The sequence below is a fragment of the Oncorhynchus kisutch genome, linkage group LG22 (assembly GCF_002021735.2).
Source record: "Oncorhynchus kisutch isolate 150728-3 linkage group LG22, Okis_V2, whole genome shotgun sequence".
NCBI lineage: Eukaryota > Metazoa > Chordata > Actinopteri > Salmoniformes > Salmonidae > Oncorhynchus > Oncorhynchus kisutch.
In genome coordinates this window covers 57810350-57832838 of record NC_034195.2, presented here as the reverse complement: position 1 = coordinate 57832838, position 22489 = coordinate 57810350, and the positions used below count along the sequence as shown (strand labels likewise).

The 22489-nt window shown below is 45.5% G+C and overlaps 2 protein-coding genes across 2 annotated transcripts in view; one reads left to right on the top strand and one right to left on the bottom strand.

Annotated features, from left to right (window-relative positions):
- LOC116356317 (uncharacterized) overlaps nucleotides 1-22489 on the bottom strand; it is a 124655-nt gene that overhangs the window by 73609 nt on the left and 28557 nt on the right. The window lies entirely within an intron of this gene.
- LOC116356290 (sodium/potassium/calcium exchanger 1-like) overlaps nucleotides 1-22489 on the top strand; it is a 49450-nt gene that overhangs the window by 6074 nt on the left and 20887 nt on the right. The window contains exons 3-6 of the mRNA XM_031801367.1: nucleotides 1434-1493; nucleotides 10004-10112; nucleotides 21041-21147; nucleotides 21390-21674. Coding sequence (XP_031657227.1) covers nucleotides 1434-1493; nucleotides 10004-10112; nucleotides 21041-21147; nucleotides 21390-21674 — 561 coding nt within the window. The remainder of the gene's footprint in view (nucleotides 1-1433; nucleotides 1494-10003; nucleotides 10113-21040; nucleotides 21148-21389; nucleotides 21675-22489) is intronic.

The following is a 22489-nucleotide window of genomic DNA, read 5'->3' as shown; positions in this document are numbered from 1 at the left end:
GTTAGAGGCAGGTAGCCTAGTGGTTAGAGGCAGGTAGCCTAGTGGTTAGAGGCAGGTAGCCTAGTGGTTAGAGGCAGGTAGCCTAGTGGTTAGAGGCAGGTAGCCTAGTGGTTAGAGCGCTGGACTAGTAACCGAAAGGTTGCAAGATTGAATCCCCGAGCTGACAAGGTAAAAATCTGTCGTTCTGCCCCAGAACAAGACAGTTAACCCACTGTTCCTAGGCCGTCATTGAAAATAAGAATTGGTTCTTAACTGACTTGCCTAGTTAAATAAAGGTCAAATAAATAAAAAAATAGTAGCAATTGGGAGGGATATCTGCACGTCAGGGGTCGATAATGAAGATCATTTTATGAGAACAGACATGGAGGCTGGCTCCTGTGTAAGGAGAAACATGTCATACAGCTCATTATTCATCTGGTTCCCTCAAACATACGTGGAGGACCTGATTAAACCATATATCTCCTTCAAAATCCCTCCATAAACTTAATCCAAGTTTTTTGTTGATCATAGGCTCTAATTCAGCCATATTGCATGTTCTCAAAGCAAATGATACAGCCATACCTCGTTCAAAAACACATGTTGTTGATCATACATGATGAGTCATTCACTCACTGATGAGTCATTCACTCACTGATGAGTCATTCACTCACTGATGAGTCATTCACTCACTGATGAGTCATTCACTCACTGATGAGTCATTCACTCACTGATGAGTCATTCACTCACTGATGAGTCATTCACTCACTGATGAGACATTCACTCACTGATGAGACATTCACTCACTGATGAGTCATTCACTCACTGATGAGACATTCACTCACTGATGAGTCATTCACTCACTGATGAGACATTCACTCACTGATGAGTCATTCACTCACTGATGAGACATTCACTCACTGATGAGTCATTCACTCACTGATGAGACATTCACTCACTGATGAGTCATTCACTCACTGATGAGACATTCACTCACTGATGAGACATTCACTCACTGATGAGTCATTCACTCACTGATGAGTCATTCACTCACTGATGAGTCATTCACTCACTGATGAGTCATTCACTCACTGATGAGTCATTCACTCACTGATGAGACATTCACTCACTGATGAGTCATTCACTCACTGATGAGACATTCACTCACTGATGAGACATTCACTCACTGATGAGACATTCACTCACTGATGAGACATTCACTCACTGATGAGACATTCACTCACTGATGAGACATTCACTCACTGATGAGACATTCACTCACTGATGAGACATTCACTCACTGATGAGACATTCACTCACTGATGAGACATTCACTCACTGATGAGACATTCACTCATTCCCTCACTGATGAGTCATTCATGAGTCAAAAGAGTCCATTTGAAGGGGTGGCGTGTTCTGGAATGTTTTAAGATCTGGTGAATTCTTGTTGTCCACAGGATGAGACAGCAGGTCAGAATAGTAGCCCTCCTGCCCCAGAAGACAAGAAACTATTAAAGGTAACCAACTAGGCAGTGATCAAGTAGTAGTTTAGTAGGATCCCCAGTAGTAGTTTAGTAGGATCCCCAGTAGTAGTTTAGTAGGATCCCCAGTGGTAGTTTAGTAGAATCCCCAGGGGTAGTTTACTAGGATCCCCGGGGTAGTTTACTAGGATCCCCAGGGGTAGTTTACTAGGATCCCCAGGGGTAGTTTACTAGGATCCCCAGGGGTAGTTTACTAGGAACCCCAGGGGTAGTTTAGTAGGATCCCAGTGGTAGTTTAGTAGGATCCCCAGTAGAAGTTTAGTAGGATCCCCAGTAGTAGTTTAGTAGGATCCCCAGTAGAAGTTTAGTAGGATCCCCAGGGGTAGTTTAGTAGAATCCCCAGGGGTAGTTTACTAGAATCCCCAGTGGTAGTTTACTAGGATTCTCAGGGGTAGTTTAGTAGGATCCCCAGGGGTAGTTTAGTAGGATCCCCAGGGGTAGTTTACTAGGATCCCCAGGGGTAGTTTACTAGGATCCCCAGGGGTAGTTTACTAGGATCCCCAGGGGTAGTTTACTGGGATCCCCAGGGGTAGTTTACTAGGATCCCCAGGGGTAGTTTACTAGGATCCCCAGGGGTAGTTTACTGGGATCCCCAGGGGTAGTTTACTGGGATCGCCAGGGGTAGTTTACTAGGATCCCCAGGGGTAGTTTACTAGGATCCCCAGGGGTAGTTTATCGGGATCCCCAGGGGTAGTTTACCCGGGATCCCCGGGGGTAGTTTATCAGGATCCCCAGGGGTAGTTTATCAGGATCCCCCGGGGTAGTTTATCAGGATCCCCCGGGGTAGTTTACTAGGATCCCCCGGGGTAGTTTAGTAGGATCCCCAGGGGTAGTTTACTAGGATCCCCAGGGGTAGTTTATCAGGATCCCCAGGGGTAGTTTACTAGGATCCCCAGGGGTAGTTTACTAGGAACCCCAGGGGTAGTTTAGTAGGATCCCAGTGGTAGTTTAGTAGGATCCCCAGTAGAAGTTTAGTAGGATCCCCAGTAGTAGTTTAGTAGGATCCCCAGTAGTAGTTTAGTAGGATCCCCAGGGGTAGTTTAGTAAGATCCCCAGTGGTAGTTTAGTAGGATCCCCAGTGGTAGTTTAGTAGGATCCCCAGGGGTAGTTTAGTAGGATCCCCAGGGGTAGTTTAGTAGGATCCCCAGGGGTAGTTTACTAGGATCCCCAGTAGTAGTTTACTAGGATCCCCAGTAGTAGTATACTAGGATCCCCAGTAGTAGGTTAGTAGGATCCCCAGTAGTAGTTTACCAGGATCCCCAGTAGTAGTTTACCAGGATCCTCAGGGGTAGTTTAGTAGGATCCTCAGGGGTAGTTTAGTAGGATCCCCAGGGGTAGTTTAGTAGAATCCACAGGGGTAGTTTACTAGAATCCCCAGGGGTAGTTTACTAGGATTCTCAGGGGTAGTTTAGTAGGATCCCCAGGGGTAGTTTAGTAGGATCCCCAGGGGTAGTTTAGTAGGATCCCCAGGGGTAGTTTACTAGGATCCCCCATAGTAATTTACTAGGATCCCCAGGGGTAGTTTACTAGGATCCCCAGGGGTAGTTTACTGGGATCCCCAGGGGTAGTTTACTGGGATCGCCAGGGGTAGTTTACTAGGATCCCCAGGGGTAGTTTACTAGGATCCCCGGGGGTAGTTTACTAGGATCCCCGGGGGTAGTTTATCAGGATCCCCCGGGGTAGTTTATCAGGATCCCCAGGGGTAGTTTACTAGGATCCCCAGGGGTAGTTTATCAGGATCCCCCGGGATAGTTTATCAGGATCCCCAGGGGTAGTTTAGTAGGATCCCCAGGGGTAGTTTAGTAGGATCCCCAGGGGTAGTTTACTAGGATCCCCAGGGGTAGTTTACTAGGATCCCCAGGGGTAGTTTACTAGGATCCCCAGGGGTAGTTTACTAGGATCCCCCGGGGTAGTTTATCAGGATCCCCCGGGGTAGTTTATCAGGATCCCCCGGGGTAGTCTATCAGGATCCCCCGGGGTAGTTTATCAGGATCCCCCGGGGTAGTTTATCAGGATCCCCCGGGGTAGTTTACTAGGATCCCCAGGGGTAGTTTAGTAGGATCCCCAGGGGTAGTTTACTAGGATCCCCAGGGGTAGTTTACTAGGATCCCCAGGGGTAGTTTAGTAGGATCCCCAGGGGTAGTTTATCAGGATCCCCAGGGGTAGTTTATCAGGATCCCCAGGGGTAGTTTATCAGGATCCCCAGGGGTAGTTTATCAGGATCCCCAGGGGTAGTGTACTAGGATCCCCAGGGGTAGTTTATCAGGATCCCCAGGGGTAGTTTAGTAGGATCCCCAGGGGTAGTTTATCAGGATCCCCCGGGGTAGTTTATCAGGATCCCCCGGGGTAGTTTATCAGGATCCCCCGGGGTAGTTTATCAGGATCCCCCGGGGTAGTTTATCAGGATCCCCCGGGGTAGTTTACTAGGATCCCCAGGCGTAGTTTAGTAGGATCCCCAGGGGTAGTTTACTAGGATCCCCAGGGGTAGTTTACTAGGATCCCCAGGGGTAGTTTAGTAGGATCCCCAGGGGTAGTTTATCAGGATCCCCAGGGGTAGTTTATCAGGATCCCCAGGGGTAGTTTATCAGGATCCCCAGGGGTAGTTTATCAGGATCCCCAGGGGTAGTGTACTAGGATCCCCAGGGGTAGTTTATCAGGATCCCCAGGGGTAGTTTAGTAGGATCCCCAGGGGTAGTTTATCAGGATCCCCAGGGTAGTTTATCAGGATCCCCAGGGGTAGTTTAGTAGGATCCCCGGGGGTAGTTTATCAGGATCCCCAGGGGTAGTTTATCAGGATCCCCAGGGGTAGTGTACTAGGATCCCCAGGGGTAGTTTAGCAGGATCCCCCGTAGTAGTTTATCAGGATCCCCAGGGGTAGTTTATCAGGATCCCCAGGGGTAGTTTACTAGGATCCCCAGGGGTAGTTTAGTAGGATCCCCCGTAGTAGTTTAGTAGAATCCCCAGGGGTAGTTTACTAGGATCCCCAGGGGTAGTTTAGTAGGATCCCCCGTAGTAGTTTAGTAGGATCCCCAGGGGTAGTTTATCAGGATCCCCAGGGGTAGTTTAGTAGGATCCCCAGGGGTAGTTTACTAGGATCCCCAGGGGTAGTTTATCAGGATCCTATTAGCTACTGCAAAAGCAGCAGCTACATGACATAATGCAGAACATTCATAGACAAGAACAGAACTACATACATTTAAAATAAGTATGCACGCTTTTATGCATGAATGCCTCCATAATCATTTGATTCATATAGTTTCCGCCCGTATCCTGGGGTAAAGTGTAGAGTTTTCACAGTAGCCACCCGCAATGGGTTTTCTAACGGTGAATGAAATACTCATTAACATAAAATAACCAGGCCTGGAATGTTTTGCCTTGTTAATGTCAATTGCCCTTAATGGATTACCTGCGGTTCAGTGTAACCGGGTTCCAGTCTACCACCCCTAAAGGGTTATCTGAGGTATTGTGTAACGGTTGCAGTCTACCACCCCTAAAGGGTTATCTAAAGGTACAGTGTAACAGGTAAGACTCCTGCTTATATATATTGAATCAGAATCAGATGGAGTTGTTAGACTCCTGCTGATATATAATGAATCAGATGGAGTTGTTAGTCTCCTCTTGATATATAATGAATCAGATGGAGTTGTTAGACTCCTGCTGATATATAATGAATCAGCAGTTTCACCTGAGGTTCTTGGCTCCCACTCCCATCACCTCAACCCCCATGATCAGAGTTAACAGACGTGAACGCATTAACCTTTAATTGTGTTTCCTCCTAAAGAATAAACTTAATGGTTTTCACCTGAATAGCTGGTCTTCCATTTCCATTCTCATCCCCTACATCACATCCAGCAGCATCCACCACACATACAGATCAGTACATACGTAGGTATACACTCAAGGAAAGAACTACAGTTAATCTGGAAAGTATTCAGTTTTTCCACATTTTGTTACGTTACAGCCTTATTCTAAAATGGATAAGGCTGTGTAGAGTGTGCTTTTTTCACACTCTACACACAATACCCCATAACGCCGAAGCTAAAACTGGTTTTCAGAAATGTTTACAAATGTATTCAAAATTAAAGTTAGAAATACCTTACTTACATAAGCATTCAGACCCTTTGGTATGAGACTCGAAATTGAGCTCATCCTGTTTCCATTGATCATCCTTGAGATGTTTCTACAACTTGTTTGGAGTTTCTACAACTAGATTTGGAAAGGCACACGCCTGTCTATAAGGTCCCTCAGTTGACAGTGCATGTCAGAACAAAAACCAAGCCATGAGGTTGAAGGAACTGTCCGTAGAGCTCAGACAGGATTGTGTCGAGGCACAGATCTGGGGTAGGGTACCAAAAAGTGTCTGCATCATTGAAGGTCCCCAAGAACACAGTGGGCTCACTCATTCTTAAATGGAAGAAGTTTGGAACCAGCAAGACTATTCCTAAAGCTGGCCACCCAGCCAAGCTGAGCAATCGAGGGAGAAGGGCCTTGGTCATTGACGTGACCAAGAACCCGGTGGTCCCTCTGACAGAGCTCCAGAGTTCCTCTGTGGACATGGGAGAACCTTCCAGAAGGACAACCATCTCTGCGGCACTCCACCAATCAGGCCTTTATGGTAGAGTAGCCAGACGGAAGCCACTCAGTAAAAGGCACATGACAGCCCTCTTGGAGTTTGCTAAAAATAACCTAAAGGACTCTCAGACGTTGAGAAACAAGATTCTCTGGTCTGATGAAACCAAGATGGAACTCTTTGGCCTGAATGCAAAGCATCACGTCTGGAGGAAACCTGGCACCATCCCTACGGAGAAGCATCGTGGTGGCAGCATGGGGATGTGGGGATGTTTTTCAGCGGCAGGGACTGGGAGACTAGTCAGGATCAAGGGAAAGATGACCGGAGCAAAGTACAGAGAGATCATTGATGAAAACCTGCTCCAGAGCCTCAGGACCTTAGACTGGGGCAACGGTTCACCTTCCAACAAGACGACAACCCTAAGCACACAGCCAAGACAACACAGGAGTGGCTTTGGGACAAGTCTCTAAATGTCCTTGAGTGGCCCAGCCAGAGCCCGGACTTGAACCTGATCAAACATTTCTGGAGAGACCTGAAAATAACTGTGCAGTGGCGCTCTCCATCCAACCTGATAAAGCTTGAGAGGATCTGCAGAGAAGAATGGGAGCTACTCCCCAAATACAGGTGTGCTAAGCTTGCAGCGTAATACCCAAGAAGACTCAAGTCTGTAATCGCTGCTAAAGGTGCCTCAACAACGTACTGAGTAAAGGGTCTGAATACTTACGTAAATGTGATATTAAATTTTTTCAATTTTAACACATTTGCAAAAATGTCTAAAAACCTTTTATTCTTTGTCATTATAGTCATTTGAGTAGCCATTTGATTAGGTGTTCAGGAGTCTTACGGCTTGGAGTAGAAGCTGTTTAGAAGCCTCTTGGACCTAGACTTGGCACTCCGGTACCGCTTGCCGTGTGGTAGAGAGAACAGTCTATGACTAGGGTGGCTGGAGACCTTGACAATTATTAGGGCCTTCCTCTGACACCGCCTGGTATACCGATCCTGGATGGCAGGAAGCTTGGTCAGAGTGATGTACTGGGCAGGTCGCACCACCCTCTGTATTGCCTTGCGGTCGGAGGCTGAGCAGTTGCCATACCAGGCAGTGATGCAACCAGTCATGATGCTCTCGATGGTGCAGCTGTATAACCTTTTGAGGATCTGAGGACCCATGCCAAATCTTTTCAGTCTCCTGAGGGGGAATAGGTATTGTGTGCTTGGACCATGTTAGTTTGTTGTTTATGTGGACACCAAGGAACTTGAAGCTCTCAACCTGCTCCACTGCAACCTGGTCGCTGAGAATGGGGGTGTGCTCGATCCTCTTTTACCTTTGTCTCGATCATGTTGAGGGAGAGGTTGTTGTCCTGGCACCACATGGTGTAGATTGATTAAATAATTTATTTTCCTCATCAATTTTAGAATAAGGCTGTAACGTAACAAAATGTGGAAAAAGTCAAGGGGTCTCAATACTTTCCGAATGCACTGTACATTAAAACGCTTTTAAATAAGAATAAACACTGTATACACTTCAGCCTACCATTCCATACGACACTAATAATTTGCTTTCCTGAGGCCCTGATATCCTGAGTCTCACATTGTTGTGCTGTGATGTGCTGTTTTATAGTTTTTTTCATCTCATTTTGATGGTTGCTTGTCACGTACAGTGGGGCAAAAAAGTATTTAGTCAGCCACCAATTGTGCAAGTTCTCCATAACAAAAGGTCAATAACAAAAGTTAATCTCAATACTTTGTTATATACCCTTTGTTGGCAATGACAGAGGTCAAACGTTTTCTGTAAGTCTTCACAAGGTTTTCACACACTGTTGCTGGTATTTTGGCCCATTCCTCCATGCAGATCTCCTCTAGAGCAGTGATGTTTTGGGGCTGTTGCTGGGCAACATGGATTTTCAACTCCCTCCAAAGACTTTCTATGGGGTTGTGATCTGGAGACTGGCTAGGCCACTCCGGGACCTTGAAATGCTTCTTACGAAGCCACTCCTTTGTTGCCCTGGCGGTGTGTTTGGGATCATTGTCATGCTGAAAGACCCAGCCACGTTTCATCTTCAATGCCCTTACTGATGGAAGGAGGTTTTCACTCAAACTTTCACGATACATGGCCCCATTCATTCTTTCCTTTACACGGATTAGTCGTCCTGGTTCCTTTGCAGAAAAACAGCCCCAAAGCATGATGTTTCCACGTTTCCATGATGCAACTCAGCATTCTTTGTCCTCCAAACACGACGAGTTGAGTTTTTACCAAAAAGTTATATTTTGGTTTACTCTGACCATATGACATTCTCCCAATCTTCTTCTGGATCATCCAAATGCTCTCTAGCAAAGTTCAGACGGGCCTGGACATGTACTGGCTTAAACAGGGGGACACATCTGGCACTGCAGGATTCGAGTCCCTGGCGGTGTAGTGTGTTACTGATGGTAGGCTTTGTTACTTTGGTCCCAGCTCTCTGCAGGTCATTCACTAGGTCCCCCCGTGTGGTTCTGGGATTTTTGCGATCATTTGTGATCATTTTGATCCCACGGGGTGAGATCTTGCGTGGAGCCCCAGATCGAGGGAGATTATCAGTGGTCTTGTATGTCTTCCATTTCCTAATAATTGCTCCCACAGTTGATTTCTTCAAACCAAGCTGCTTACCTATCTACAATTTTGTTTCTGGTGTCCTTTGACAGCTCTTTGGTCTTGGCCATAGTGGAGTTTGGAGTGTGACTGTTTGAGGTTGTGGACAGGTGTCTTTTATACTGATAACAAGTTCAAACAGGTGCCATTATTACAGGTAACGAGTGGAGGACAGAGGAGCCTCTTGAAGAAGTTACAGGTCTGTGAGGGCCAGAAATCTTGCTTGTTTGTAGGTGACCAAATATGTATTTTCCACCATATTTTGCAAATAAATTCATAAAAAATTCCTACAATGTGATTTTCTGGATTTGTTTTCTCTCATTTTGTCTGTCATAGTTGAAGTGTACCTATGATGAAAATTACAGGCCTCTATCATCTTTTTAAGTGGGAGAACTTGCACAATTGGTGGCTGACTAAATACTTTTTTGCCCCACTGTATATACTGAACACCACACTTACTGAACACCACATTCACTGATCACCACACTTACTGATCACCACACTTACTGATCACCACACTTACTGATCACCACACTTACTGATCACCACACTTACTGAACACCACACTTACTGAACACCACACTTACTGATCACCACATTTACTGAACACCACACTTACTGAACACCACACTTACTGAACACCACACTTACTGATCACCACATTTACTGAACACCACACATGCTGAACTTACGCTGCAACATATTTCACATGAAAGTTTGTTTGAGGAACACTACATTTCTGATCTCTCTCTCTCTCTCTCACCCCTCTCTCTCTCACCCCTCTCTCTCTTGGTCTCACCCCTCTCTCTCTCTCTCGGTCTCACCTCTCTCTTTCTCGGTCTCACCTCTCTCTCTCTCTCTCTCTCTCGGTCTCACCTCTCTCTCTCTCTCTCTCTCTCGGTCTCACCTCTCTCTCTCTCTTGGTCTCACCCCTCTCTCTCTCTCTTGGTCTCACCCCTCTCTCTCACCCCTCTCTCTCTCTCCCTCTCGCTTGGTCTCACCCCTCTCTCTCTCTCTCTCTCTCTCTCTCTCGGTCTCACCCCTCTCTCTCTCGGTCTCACCTCTCTCTCTCTCTCTTGGTCTCACCCCTCTCTCTCTCTCTTGGTCTCACCCCTCTCTCTCTCTCTCCCTCTCTCTCGGTCTCACCCCTCTCTCTCTCCCTCTCTCTCGGTCTCACCCCTCTCTCTCTCCCTCTCTCTTGGTCTCACCCCTCTCTCCCTCTCTCTTGGTCTCACCCCTCTCTCCCTCTCTCTTGGTCTCACCCCTCTCTCTCTCTTGATCTCCCCCCAGTTGAAGCCTGTCCTCCAGAGAGGAGGAAGTTCAGCCTCTCTTCACAACTCCACCATGAGGAACACCATGTACAAGCTGATGATTCACACACTAGACCCCCTGGGAAACAGTAGGTTACCTTCTAAAAAAGACAACAGACCTGAGTTCAAATACTATCACACATCACTTCAAATAGTTTTGCTGGGCTTGACTGAGATCGTCTGGTGCATCTTTCACTCCAAGCAGTCTCCAAGCAGTCTTAATCACATGCAATAAGTATTTGAAATATGTAAAATAGACATTGTGTTTATTTTTGGACACATTTTAAATGTGTTGTAAACAGTTCAGCTTGCTGGGTAACCTATGTCAATTTAAAAGTGGCATAAGAAATGACTTTGTACCTGCCACTACAGCTATCAATAGTATGATAACTTCTTATATTAACATTAAACAGTATATACTGTTGTATGATATTTGTTTACTCTGACCCATACCAAAACAGTGAAACCTGTTGATATAGACGGAGTGCCTTTGTCCTTCTCTCAGTCAGTCAGTGTGATTAATTATCAAAGTGTTCCACGTTAAGCTTTGGCTAGCACTAAATCCAGATTGGTCCTAAGCAGATTAATGCCTGTGTCAGTTTATCACCTCAACAAGGCTCTCATTCATACAGCACTACAGTATAGTAGACAAGTGGTCACATAGGGACAGAAATGGCACCCTATTCCCTAAACAGTGCACTACATCTGACATACACTAGGTAGGGAATAGGTTAACACTTGGGACGCAACCAGACAATCAGGATCCACATCAGAATAGTGAAACAGCAAACACAACACAGGAAACACTATCCAGTAACACAGACAACACAACACTATCCAGTAACACAGACAACACAACACTATCCAGTAACACAGACAACACAACACTATCCAGTAACACAGACAACACAACACTATCCAGTAACACAGACAACACAACAACATCCAGTAACACAGACAACACAACACTATCCAGTAACACAGACAAAACTAACACTTTTGTTGGTAGACGATGTGTATGGGTGGTTGGGGATGTGTATGGGTGGTTGGGGATGTGTATGGGTGGCTGGGGATGTGTATGGGTGGCTGGGGATGAGTATGGGTGGTTGGGGATGTGTATGGGTGGTTGGGGATGTGTATGGGTGGTTGGGGATGTGTATGTGTGGTTGGGGATGAGCATGGGTGGTTGGGGATGAGTATGGGTGGTTGGGGATGAGTATGGGTGGTTGGGGATGAGTATGGGTGGTTGGGATGTGTATGCGTCACTTAGGCCGATCACACCCCCATTCTCATCGACAGGGTTGCAGTAGAGCAGATTGAGAGCTTCAATGAACTATCATGGTCCAAACACACCAAGACAGTTATGAAGAGGGCACGACAATGCCTATTCCCCCTCCGGAGACTGAAAAGTATTGTCATGGGTCCTCAGATCCTCAAAATGTTATACAGCTGCACCATCGACAGCTGCACTGTCACGTAATGTGTCTTCAGACTGTCACGTAATGTGTCTTCAGACTGTCACGTAGAGTAGTGTGTCTTCAGACTGTCACGTACAGTAATGTGTCTTCAGACTGTCACGTAGAGTAGTGTGTGTCTTCAGACTGTCACGTAGAGTAGTGTGTGTCTTCAGACTGTCACGTAGGGTAGTGTGTGTCTTCAGACTGTCACGTAGAGTAGTGTGTGTCTTCAGACTGTCACGTAATGTGTCTTCAGACTGTCACGTAATGTGTCTTCAGACTGTCACGTAGAGTAGTAGTGTGTCTTCAGACTGTCACGTAGAGTAGTAGTGTGTCTTCAGACTGTCACGTAGAGTAGTAGTGTGTCTTCAGACTGTCACGTAGAGTAGTGTGTCTTCAGACTGTCACGTACAGTAATGTGTCTTCAGACTGTCACGTAGAGTAGTGTGTGTCTTCAGACTGTCACGTAGAGTAGTGTGTGTCTTCAGACTGTCACGTAGAGTAGTGTGTGTCTTCAGACTGTCACGTAGAGTAGTGTGTGTCTTCAGACTGTCACGTAGAGTAATGTGTCTTCAGACTGTCACGTAGAGTAATGTGTCTTCAGACTGTCACGTACAGTAATGTGTCTTCAGACTGTCACGTAGAGTAGTGTGTGTCTTCAGACTGTCACGTAAAGTAGTGTGTCTTCAGACTGTCACGTACAGTAATGTGTCTTCAGACTGTCACGTAGAGTAGTGTGTGTCTTCAGACTGTCACGTAGAGTAGTGTGTGTCTTCAGACTGTCACGTACAGTAGTGTGTCTTCAGACTGTCACGTAGAGTAGTGTGTCTTCAGACTGTCACGTAGAGTAGTGTGTCTTCAGACTGTCACATAGAGTAGTGTGTGTCTTCAGACTGTCACAGAGTAGTGTGTGTCTTCAGACTGTCACATAGAGTAGTGTGTGTCTTCAGACTGTCACGTAGAGTAGTAGTGTGTCTTCAGACTGTCACGTAGAGTAGTGTGTCTTCAGACTGTCACGTAGAGTAATGTGTCTTCAGACTGTCACGTACAGTAATGTGTCTTCAGACTGTCACATAGAGTAGTGTGTGTCTTCAGACTGTCACGTAGAGTAGTGTGTGTCTTCAGACTGTCACGTAGAGTAGTGTGTGTCTTCAGACTGTCACGTAGAGTAATGTCTTCAGACTGTCACATACAGTAATGTGTTGCTAATGATCAAGTAGTTGCATCAAGATTCCATTCATCCAAGTTATTTTACTGCAGACTTGCGAGTTATTCTCCGAAATACAGTCTGCTTGTCTTGTTTGCAGTGAAGTTTAAAAAGAAAAGGCAACCTTTCTAAACAGCATTGCCATGGGGACAGCAACGACAGACAAACCTAAAGGTGAGCTGGACACAAAGGAATGAGGAGTTCTGATGCTGAGGTGGTGGATATACAGAGTACAAAACATTAAGAACACCTGCTCTTTCCATGACGTAGACTGACCAGGTGAAAGACCAGGTGAAGAGAACCCTTATTGATGTCAACTGTTATAAATCCTCTTCAATCAGTGTAGATAAGGGGAGGAGACAGGTTAAAGGTATTTTAACCCTTGAGACAATGGAGACATGAATTGTATGTGTGCCATTCAGAGGGTGAAACAAAAGATTTAGCTGACAGTTGGAGAGTTAAGAACTGCAGCGCTGCAGGATTTCACACTCATCAGTTCCAGCCAACTGGACACAATTGAGGCTGTTCTGAAGGAGGGTGGGGGGACAACTCAATATTAGGAAGTTGTTCCTAATGTTTTGTTCACTCAGTGTGTAGCAGATGAGGATCTGTAAGACAAAGTCTGAAGTGTCTCCACTAGGTGGTGTAACTGGGTACGCTTCAGAAAGGCGGTTACGTGTGTTTGGGTTTGAGGTCCTGGGTTTGAGGTCCTGGGTTTGAGGTCCTGGGTTTGAGGTCCTGGGTCCTCTGGATAAAATCATTCTGTAGGAGAGGTTACTGCTACCTGCCAGCAGGTGGAGCTGTTGTCCTCTGGATAAAATCATTCTTCTGTAGGAGAGGTTACTGCTACCTGCCAGCAGGTGGAGCTGTTGTCCTCTGGATAAAAATGTTCTGCTGTAGGAGAGGTTACTGCTATCTGCCAGCAGGTGGAGCTGTTGTTCTCTGGATAAAAGCATTCTGCTGTAGGAGAGGTTACTGCTACCTGCCAGCAGGTGGAGCTGTTATCCTCTGGATAAAAGCATTCTGCTGTAGGAGATCCTTGGACCATGAAATCATACATGAAAATCCATTCCAACTCTGGTTTTGTCTTTGTCCAGGTCTGTACACAATAGAGTATAACTATGTTCCCTCTTACAAATGGCAATTATTGCTAATTTACCCTGAATTGAAAGAGTAGATGTAACAGTATAACTTTAGACCGTCCCCACGCCCATACCCGGGAGCGAACCAGGGACCCTCTGCACACATCAACAACAGTCACCCACGAAGCATCGTTACCCATCGCTCCACAAAAGCCGCAGCCCTTGCAGAGCAAGGGGAACTACTACTTCAAGGTCTCAGAGCAAGTGACGTCACCGATTGAAACGCTATTTAGCGCGCACCACCGCTAACTAGCTAGCCGTTTCACATCAGTTACATAGACAGATTGATAACCCCCTAGAATGACTCCAAAAGACTCCTGAACACCTATTAAAATGGCTACTCAGACTATTTGCCCCCTGTGATAGTTCACTTCTTTACTATTAAATGAGGAGAGACAAACTTATCACACAAGTCAGTTATAATTAAACTAAATCTATAATAATAAGAGCTTTGCAATAGTGATGGCATTTCGACTAATCACCGTTTCTGACGATCCGTTGAAAAGCCCCAAGACAAAAGTACAAAGGTCTTTGAGAGCCAGGATACACCCCTTTCAACCTACTTGACGAACAACATATACATAGAATGAGTCACAAGGGGAGACTTTTTAAATGAGAAAGGAGTATCCCGTAGCCTGATAGCATTCGCTATAAATTATCGCTCAGTTTGGCCCTTAAGACGAGGTTCTAATCTCGTTCCTGGTATTTCATAGCGCAAAAACGTCAACTCCAGACACTACCCCACACATCTAGTCTCATACCTTATCTCCCCCAAGGCCAAAGGAGGGAGTGACTGGCGCACAGACATTGTGGAATCCAGTAATTAGTTCCCCATTAATCACACCCTCCCTTCACGTAGTTTAAGAATGATATTCTGCATAGCACCAGGAACATGTGAAAGACAAGCCTGACCTCTCCCCTCTCTGGGCCCCAGGTGACTGAGCCCCAGCTGAGGGAAGAAGTGCAACTGCCAACACCAGAGTCCAAAGGGATACATTCTAATAAGTATCTCACATCAGCATATTATGCAGATAGGAATTATCAACTCATTATGATTCTTCCACCTCACACCCCCCCCCCTCTTCTACGCTGCTGCTACTCTGTTATCTATACATAGTCACTTTAACTCTACCTACATGTACATATTACCTTGACTAACCGGTGCCCCCGAACGAACACTGACACTGTACCAGTACCCCTGTATATAGCCTCCACATTGACTCTGTGCCGGTACCCCTGTATATAGCCTCCACATTGACTCTGTACCGTAATACCCTGTATATAGCCTCAACAATGACTCTGTACCGGTACCCCCTGTATATTACCTCCACATTGACTCCGTACCAGTACCCCTGTATATAGCCTCCACATTGACTCTGTACCGTAATACCCTGTATATAGCCTCCACAATGACTCTGTACCGGTACCCCCTGTATATAGCCTCCACATTGACTCTGTACCAGTACCCCTGTATATAGCCTCCACATTGACTCTGTACCAGTACCCCTGTATATAGCCTCCACATTGACTCTGTGCCGGTACCCCCTGTATATAGCCCCCACATTGACTCTGTACCAGTACCCCTGTATATAGCCTCCACATTGACTCTGTGCCGGTACCCCCTGTATATAGCCTCCACATTGACTCTGTACCAGTACCCCCTGTATATAGCCTCCACATTGACTCTGTACCGGTACCCCCTGTATATAGCCTCCACATTGACCCTGTGCCGGTACCCCCTGTATATAGCCTCCACATTGACTCTGTACCAGTACCCCCTGTATATAGCCTCCACATTGACTCTGTACCGGTACCCCCTGCATATAGCCTCCACATTGACTCTGTGCCGGTACCCCCTGTATATAGCCTCCACATTGACTCTGTACCGGTACCCCCTGCATATAGCCTCCACATTGACTCTGTACCGGTACCCCCTGCATATAGCCTCCACATTGACTCTGTACCGTACCCCCTGTATATAGCCTCCACATTGTACCGTAATACCCTGTATATAGCCTCCACACTGACTCTGTACCGTAATACCCTGTATATAGCCTCCACATTGTACTGTAATACCCTGTATATAGCCTCCACATTGACTCTGTACCGTAATACCCTGTATATAGCCTCCACATTGACTCTGTACCATAACACCCTGTATATAGCCTCCACATTGACTCTGTACCGGTACCCCCTGTATATAGCCTCCACATTGACTCTGTACCATAATACCCTGTATATAGCCTCCACATTGACTCTGCACCATAACACCCTGTATATAGCCTCCACATTGACTCTGTACCGTAATACCCTGTATATAGCCTCCACATCGACTCTGTACCGGTACCCCCTGTATTTAGCCTCCACATTGACTCTGTACCGTAATACCCTGTATATAGCCTCCACATTGACTCTGTACCGTAATACCCTGTATATAGCCTCCACATTGACTCTGTACCGTAATACCCTGTATATAGCCTCCACATTGACTCTGTGCCGTAATACCCTGTATATAGCCTCCACATTGACTCTGTGCCGTAATACCCTGTATATAGCCTCCACATTGACTCTGTACCGTAATACCCTGTATATAGCCTCCACATTGACTCTGTACCGTAATACCCTGTATATAGCCTCCACATTGACTCTGTACCGTAATACCCTGTATATAGCCTCCACATTGACTCTGTACCATAATACCCTGTATATAGCCTCCACATTGACTCTGTACCGTAATACCCTGTATATAGCCTCCACATTGACTCTGTACCATAATACCCTGTATATAGCCTCCACATTGACTCTGTACCGTAATACCCTGTATATAGCCTCCACGTTGACTCTGTACCGTAATACCCTGTATATAGCCTCCACATTGACTCTGTACCATAATACCCTGTATATAGCCTCCACATTGACTCTGTACCATAATACCCTGTATATAGCCTCCACATTGACTCTGTACCGTAATACCCTGTATATAGCCTCCACATTGACTCTGTACCGTAATACCCTGTATATAGCCTCCACATTGACTCTGTACCGTAATACCCTGTATATAGCCTCCACATTGACTCTGTACCGTAATACCCTGTATATAGCCTCCACATTGACTCTGTACCGTAATACCCTGTATATAGCCTCCACATTGACTCTGTACCATAATACCCTGTATATAGCCTCCACATTGACTCTGTACCGTAATACCCTGTATATAGCCTCCACATTGACTCTGTACCATAATACCCTGTATATAGCCTCCACATTGACTCTGTACCGTAATACCCTGTATATAGCCTCCACATTGACTCTGTACCGTAATACCCTGTATATAGCCTCCACATTGACTCTGTACCGTAATACCCTGTATATAGCCTCCACATTGACTCTGTACCGGTACCCCCTGTATATAGCCTCCACATTGACTCTGTACCGTAATACCCTGTATATAGCCTCCACATTGACTCTGTACCGTAACACCCTGCATATAGCCTCCACATTGACTCTGTACCATAATACCCTGTATATAGCCTCCACATTGACTCTGTACCATAATACCCTGTATATAGCCTCCACATTGACTCTGTACCGTAATACCCTGTATATAGCCTCCACATTGACTCTGTACCGTAACACCCTGCATATAGCCTCCACATTGACTCTGTACCATAATACCCTGTATATAGCCTCCACATTGACTCTGTACCATAATACCCTGTATATAGCCTCGCTACTGTTATTTTACTGCTGCCCTTTATTTGTTACCTTCATTTCTTATTCTTATTTTTATTGTATTTTTTTAAACTGCATTGTTGGTTGAGTGCATGTAAGTAAGCATTTCACTGTAAAGTGCTGTATTTGGCGAATGTGACACAAAAAAACACATTTGATTTTATTGTAAGCCTGGGGGGGTGGTTCTACCAACCTAACATAGGGAATTGTTTTAAGGTGGTCACGCCAAGGATCCTTTAGCTAGTTAATTTAGAATTTGAGGTCACCTTATATAAAATAAAAACACAGTACCAGTCAACTGTTTGGACACACCTACTCATTCAAGGGTTTTTCTTTATTTTTTATATTTTCTACATTGTAGAATAATAGTGAAGACATCATAACTATGAAATAACACATGTGGAATCATGTAGTAACCAAAAAGTGTTTAAAAAAATTAAAGTATATTTCAGATTCTTCAAAGTAGCCACCCTTTGCCTTGATGACAGCTTTGCACACTCTTGGAATTCTCTCAACCAGCGTCATGAGGTAGTCACCTGGAATGCATTTTAATTAACAGGTGTGCCTTCTTAAAAGTCAATTTGTGGAATTTCTTTCCTTCTTAATGTGTTTGAGCCAATCAGTTGTTGTGACAAGGTAGGGGTGGTATACAGAAGATAGCCCTCTTTGGCAAAAGACCAAGTCCATATTATGGCAAGAGCAGCTCAAATAAGCAAAGAGAAACAACAGTCCATCATTACTATAAGACATGAAAGCCAATCAATGCAGAACATTAAGAACTTTTAAAGTTTCTTCAAGTGCAGTCGCAAAAACATCAAGCGTTATGATGAAACTGGCTCTCATGAGGACCGCCACAGGGAAGGAAGACCCAGAGTTACCTCAGCTGCAGAGGTTAAGTTCATAAGAGTTACCAGACTCAGAAATTGCAGCCCAAATAAATGCTTCAGAGTTCAAGTAATGGACACATCTCAACATCAACTGTTCAGAAGAGACTGTGTGATTCAGGCCTTCAGGCTTAGCTGCAAAAAAAATACTAATTATAAGAGTCTTGCTTGTGCCAAGAATCACAAGCAATGGACATTAGACAAGTGGGAATCTGTCCTTTGGCCTGGAGACCAAATTTGAGATTTTTGGTTCCAACCGCCGTGTCTTTGTGAGATGCAGAGTAGGTGAACGAATGATCTCTGCATGTGTGGTTTCCACCATGAAGCATGGAGGAGGAGGTGTGATGGTGCTTTTCTTGTGACACTGTCTGATTTATTTAGAATTCAAGGCACACTTAACCAGCAAGGCTACAACCGCATTCTGCAGCGATATGCCATCCCATCTGGTTTGCGCTTAGTGGGACTATCATTTGTTTTTCAACAGGACAATGACCTAAAATACAACTCCAGGCTGTGTAAGGGCTATTTGACCAAGGAGAGTGATGGAGTGCTCCATCAGATGACCGGACTCTACAATCAACCAACCTCAACCCAATTGAGATGGTTTAGGATGAGTTGGACCGCAGAGTGAAGGAAAAGCAGCCAGGAAGTGGTCAGCATGTGTGGGAACTCTTTCAAGACTGTTGGTAAAGCATTCCTCATGAAGCTGGTTAAGAGAATGCCAAGAGTGTGCAAAGCTGTCATTAATGCAAAGGGTGGCTACTTTGAAGAATCTCAAATGTGGAATTTGCCAAAAGGCACCTAAAGGACTCTCAGACCATGAGAAACAAGATTCTCTGGTAAGATGAAACCAAGATTGAACTCTTTGGCCTGAAAGCCAAGCGTCATGTCGGGAGGAAACCTGGCACCATCCCTACTGGGGAAGCATGGTGGTGGCAGCATTATGCTGTGGGGATGTTTTTAAGTGGCAGGAACTGGGAGACTAGTCAGGATTGAGGAAAGATGAAAGGCGCAAAGTACAGAGAGATCCTTGATGAAAACCTGGTACAGAACTCAGGACATCAGACTGGGACTAAGGTTCCCCTTCCAACAGGACAACGAACCTAAAAACACAGCCAAGACAACGCAGGAGTGGCTTCGGGACAAGTCTCTGAATGTCCTTGAGGGACCCAGCCAGAGCCTGGACTTGAATCCGATCAAACATCTCTGGAGAGACCTGAAAATAGCTGTACAGTGATGCTCCCCATCCAACCTGACAGAGCTTGAGAGGATATGTAGAGAAGAATGGGAGAAACTCCCAAAATACAGTTGTGCCAAGCTTGTAGCGTCATACCGGAGAAGACTCAAGGCTGTAATCGCTGCCAAAGGTGCATCAACAAAGTACTGAGTAAAGGGTCTGAGTAAAGGGTCTGAGTAAAGGGTCTGAGTAAAGTACTGAGTAAAGGGTCTGAGTAAAGGGTCTGAGTAAAGGGTCTGAGTAAAGGGTCTGAGTAAAGGGTCTGAGTAAAGGGTCTGAGTAAAGGGTCTGAGTAAAGTACTGAGTAAAGGGTCTGAGTAAAGGGTCTGAGTAAAGGGTCTGAGTAAAGGGTCTGAGTAAAGGGTCTGAGTAAAGGGTCTGAGTAAAGGGTCTGAGTAAAGTACTGAGTAAAGGGTCTGAGTAAAGGGTCTGAGTAAAGGGTCTGAGTAAAGGGTCTGAGTAAAGGGTCTGAGTAAAGGGTCTGAGTAAAGGGTCTGAGTAAAGGGTCTGAGTAAAGGGTCTGAGTAAAGTACTGAGTAAAGTACTGAGTAAAGGGTCTGAGTAAAGGGTCTGAGTAAAGGGTCTGAGTAAAGGGTCTGAGTAAAGGGTCTGAGTAAAGGGTCTGAGTAAAGGGTCTGAGTAAAGGGTCTGAGTAAAGTACTGAGTAAAGGGTCTGAGTAAAGGGTCTGAGTAAAGGGTCTGAGTAAAGGGTCTGAGTAAAGGGTCTGAGTAAAGTACTGAGTAAAGGGTCTGAGTAAAGTACTGAGTAAAGGGTCTGAGTACTAAATGAAATATTTCAGTTCTTTATTTTTTTATACAATTTGCTAAAAACAATGTTTTAATGTATGTGCTTTTGTCGATATTGTGTGTAGATTGATGAGGGGAAACTATTTCATCCATTTTAGAATATATCTGTAACGTAACAAAATGTGGAAAAAGTCCAGGGGTCTGAATGCTTTCCGAATGCAGTGTACTCCCATACACTGAGGGTCGTCCATAGACCAAACCGTTCCGACACTACAGATATTTTCCTGAGAAGACTGATTTTCGGGATGTCTCATGGTCTGACAAACGTTGCTGTAACTCGGTCACTTTCCATCTCAGATGCGGAAGGCTGACATAAGCAGCTGCTGTGGACACATCTCTCTAGCTTAAACTGATGGATTTTGATGGGGATATTTTTATTATTATGCCATTTAGATTCAAGCGGAGTCGCAGACATCAACTCTAGGGGGGTTTTAATATGGAAATTCCCACATATGATGTTTGAGTTGGTTGAACTGATAGGATAGTGCTGCTGCTGTTCTGACCGCCCCCCCGCCCCCCCCCCCCCCCCCCCTTTACCATCTGTTGTCCAGACAAAGAACCAGCTGTCCCTGCACCCTCAGCCGCCCCAGTTCCAGCCCCTGCTCCAGCCCCAGCCAAGGAGGAGGAGACGAAGAAGGAGCATCCAGAGGGTCAGATGGTACAAGACAATGACAATACACTTCCTATCAATACATACAGTACATCACTAGGGGGACTCAAGGTAACAGCTCCCCCTCTCTCCTTCTCTCTCTCCCTCCACCTCTTTTCTCCTCTCTCTCGTTCTTCATCTCCTTCCCTCTCTCCATCAATCTCTCCCCCCTTGACCACTCCCTCCAACCCCCTCTCTCCCCCTCGCTCTCTCCCTCCCTCTCCTTCCTCCTCCCCCTTCCTTCCTTATAGGAGGACAAATCGGCAGCAGTTGGTTCGTCTTGTAGTGAGGAGGATGATGATGATGATGATGATGATGATGATGACGACAGTGATGAAGATAGTTCTGATGAGGAAAGTTCTGATGAGGAAAGCTCTGATGAAGATGACAATGAGGAAGATGAGGAAGATGATGACCTTGATGACAAGCCTCTGTCTTTGGTGTGGCCGGACACCAGATGTAAACAGGCCACCTATCTGTTCCTCCTGCCTATAGTCTTCCCTCTGTGGCTCACCGTGCCCGACGTCCGTAACCCGGTAAGGACCACACACCCCCACCAACACACAAACACACACATACCCACAAACACACACATACCCAGTAAAAAGAAAATACCACTGTAAGACAGCACCTTATGTAGTTTGGAAAAACATGAAAGTTGACCATGGACAGCAAAGTTCAAGTCAAATCAAGTACCATTGGAACCAGTGGAACTGAAGAAACTGGTGGAACTGATAGTTCTATGGAACTGATAGGACATATAGGACTGATGGAACCAGTGGAACTGAGAACTGATAGAACTAGTGGAAATTATACAACTGATGGAACTGACGGAACCAGTGGAACTGACAGAACCGACGGAACTGGTGGAACTAAAGAGAACTGGTGGAACTGACGGAACCAGTGGAACCGATGGAACTGAGAACTGGTGGAACTAATAGAACTGATGGAACTGGTGGAACTAGTGGACCTGATAGAACTAGTGGAACTGAAAGAACTAGTGGAACTGATAGAACTAGTGGAACTGATGGAACTGATAGAACTAGTGGAACTGATGGAACTGAAGGAACTGATAGAACTAGTAGAACTGAAAGAACTAGTGGAACTGATAGAACTAGTAGAACTGATAGAACTAGTAGAACTGATAGAACTAGTGGACCTGATAGAACTAGTGGACCTGATAGAACTAGTGGACCTGATAGAACTAGTGGACCTGATAGAACTAGTGGACCTGATAGAACTAGTGGAACAGATGGAACTAGTGGAACTGATGGAACTAGTGGAACTAGTGGAACTGATGGAACTAGTGGAACTGATGGAACTAGTGGAACTGATAGAACTAGTGGAACTG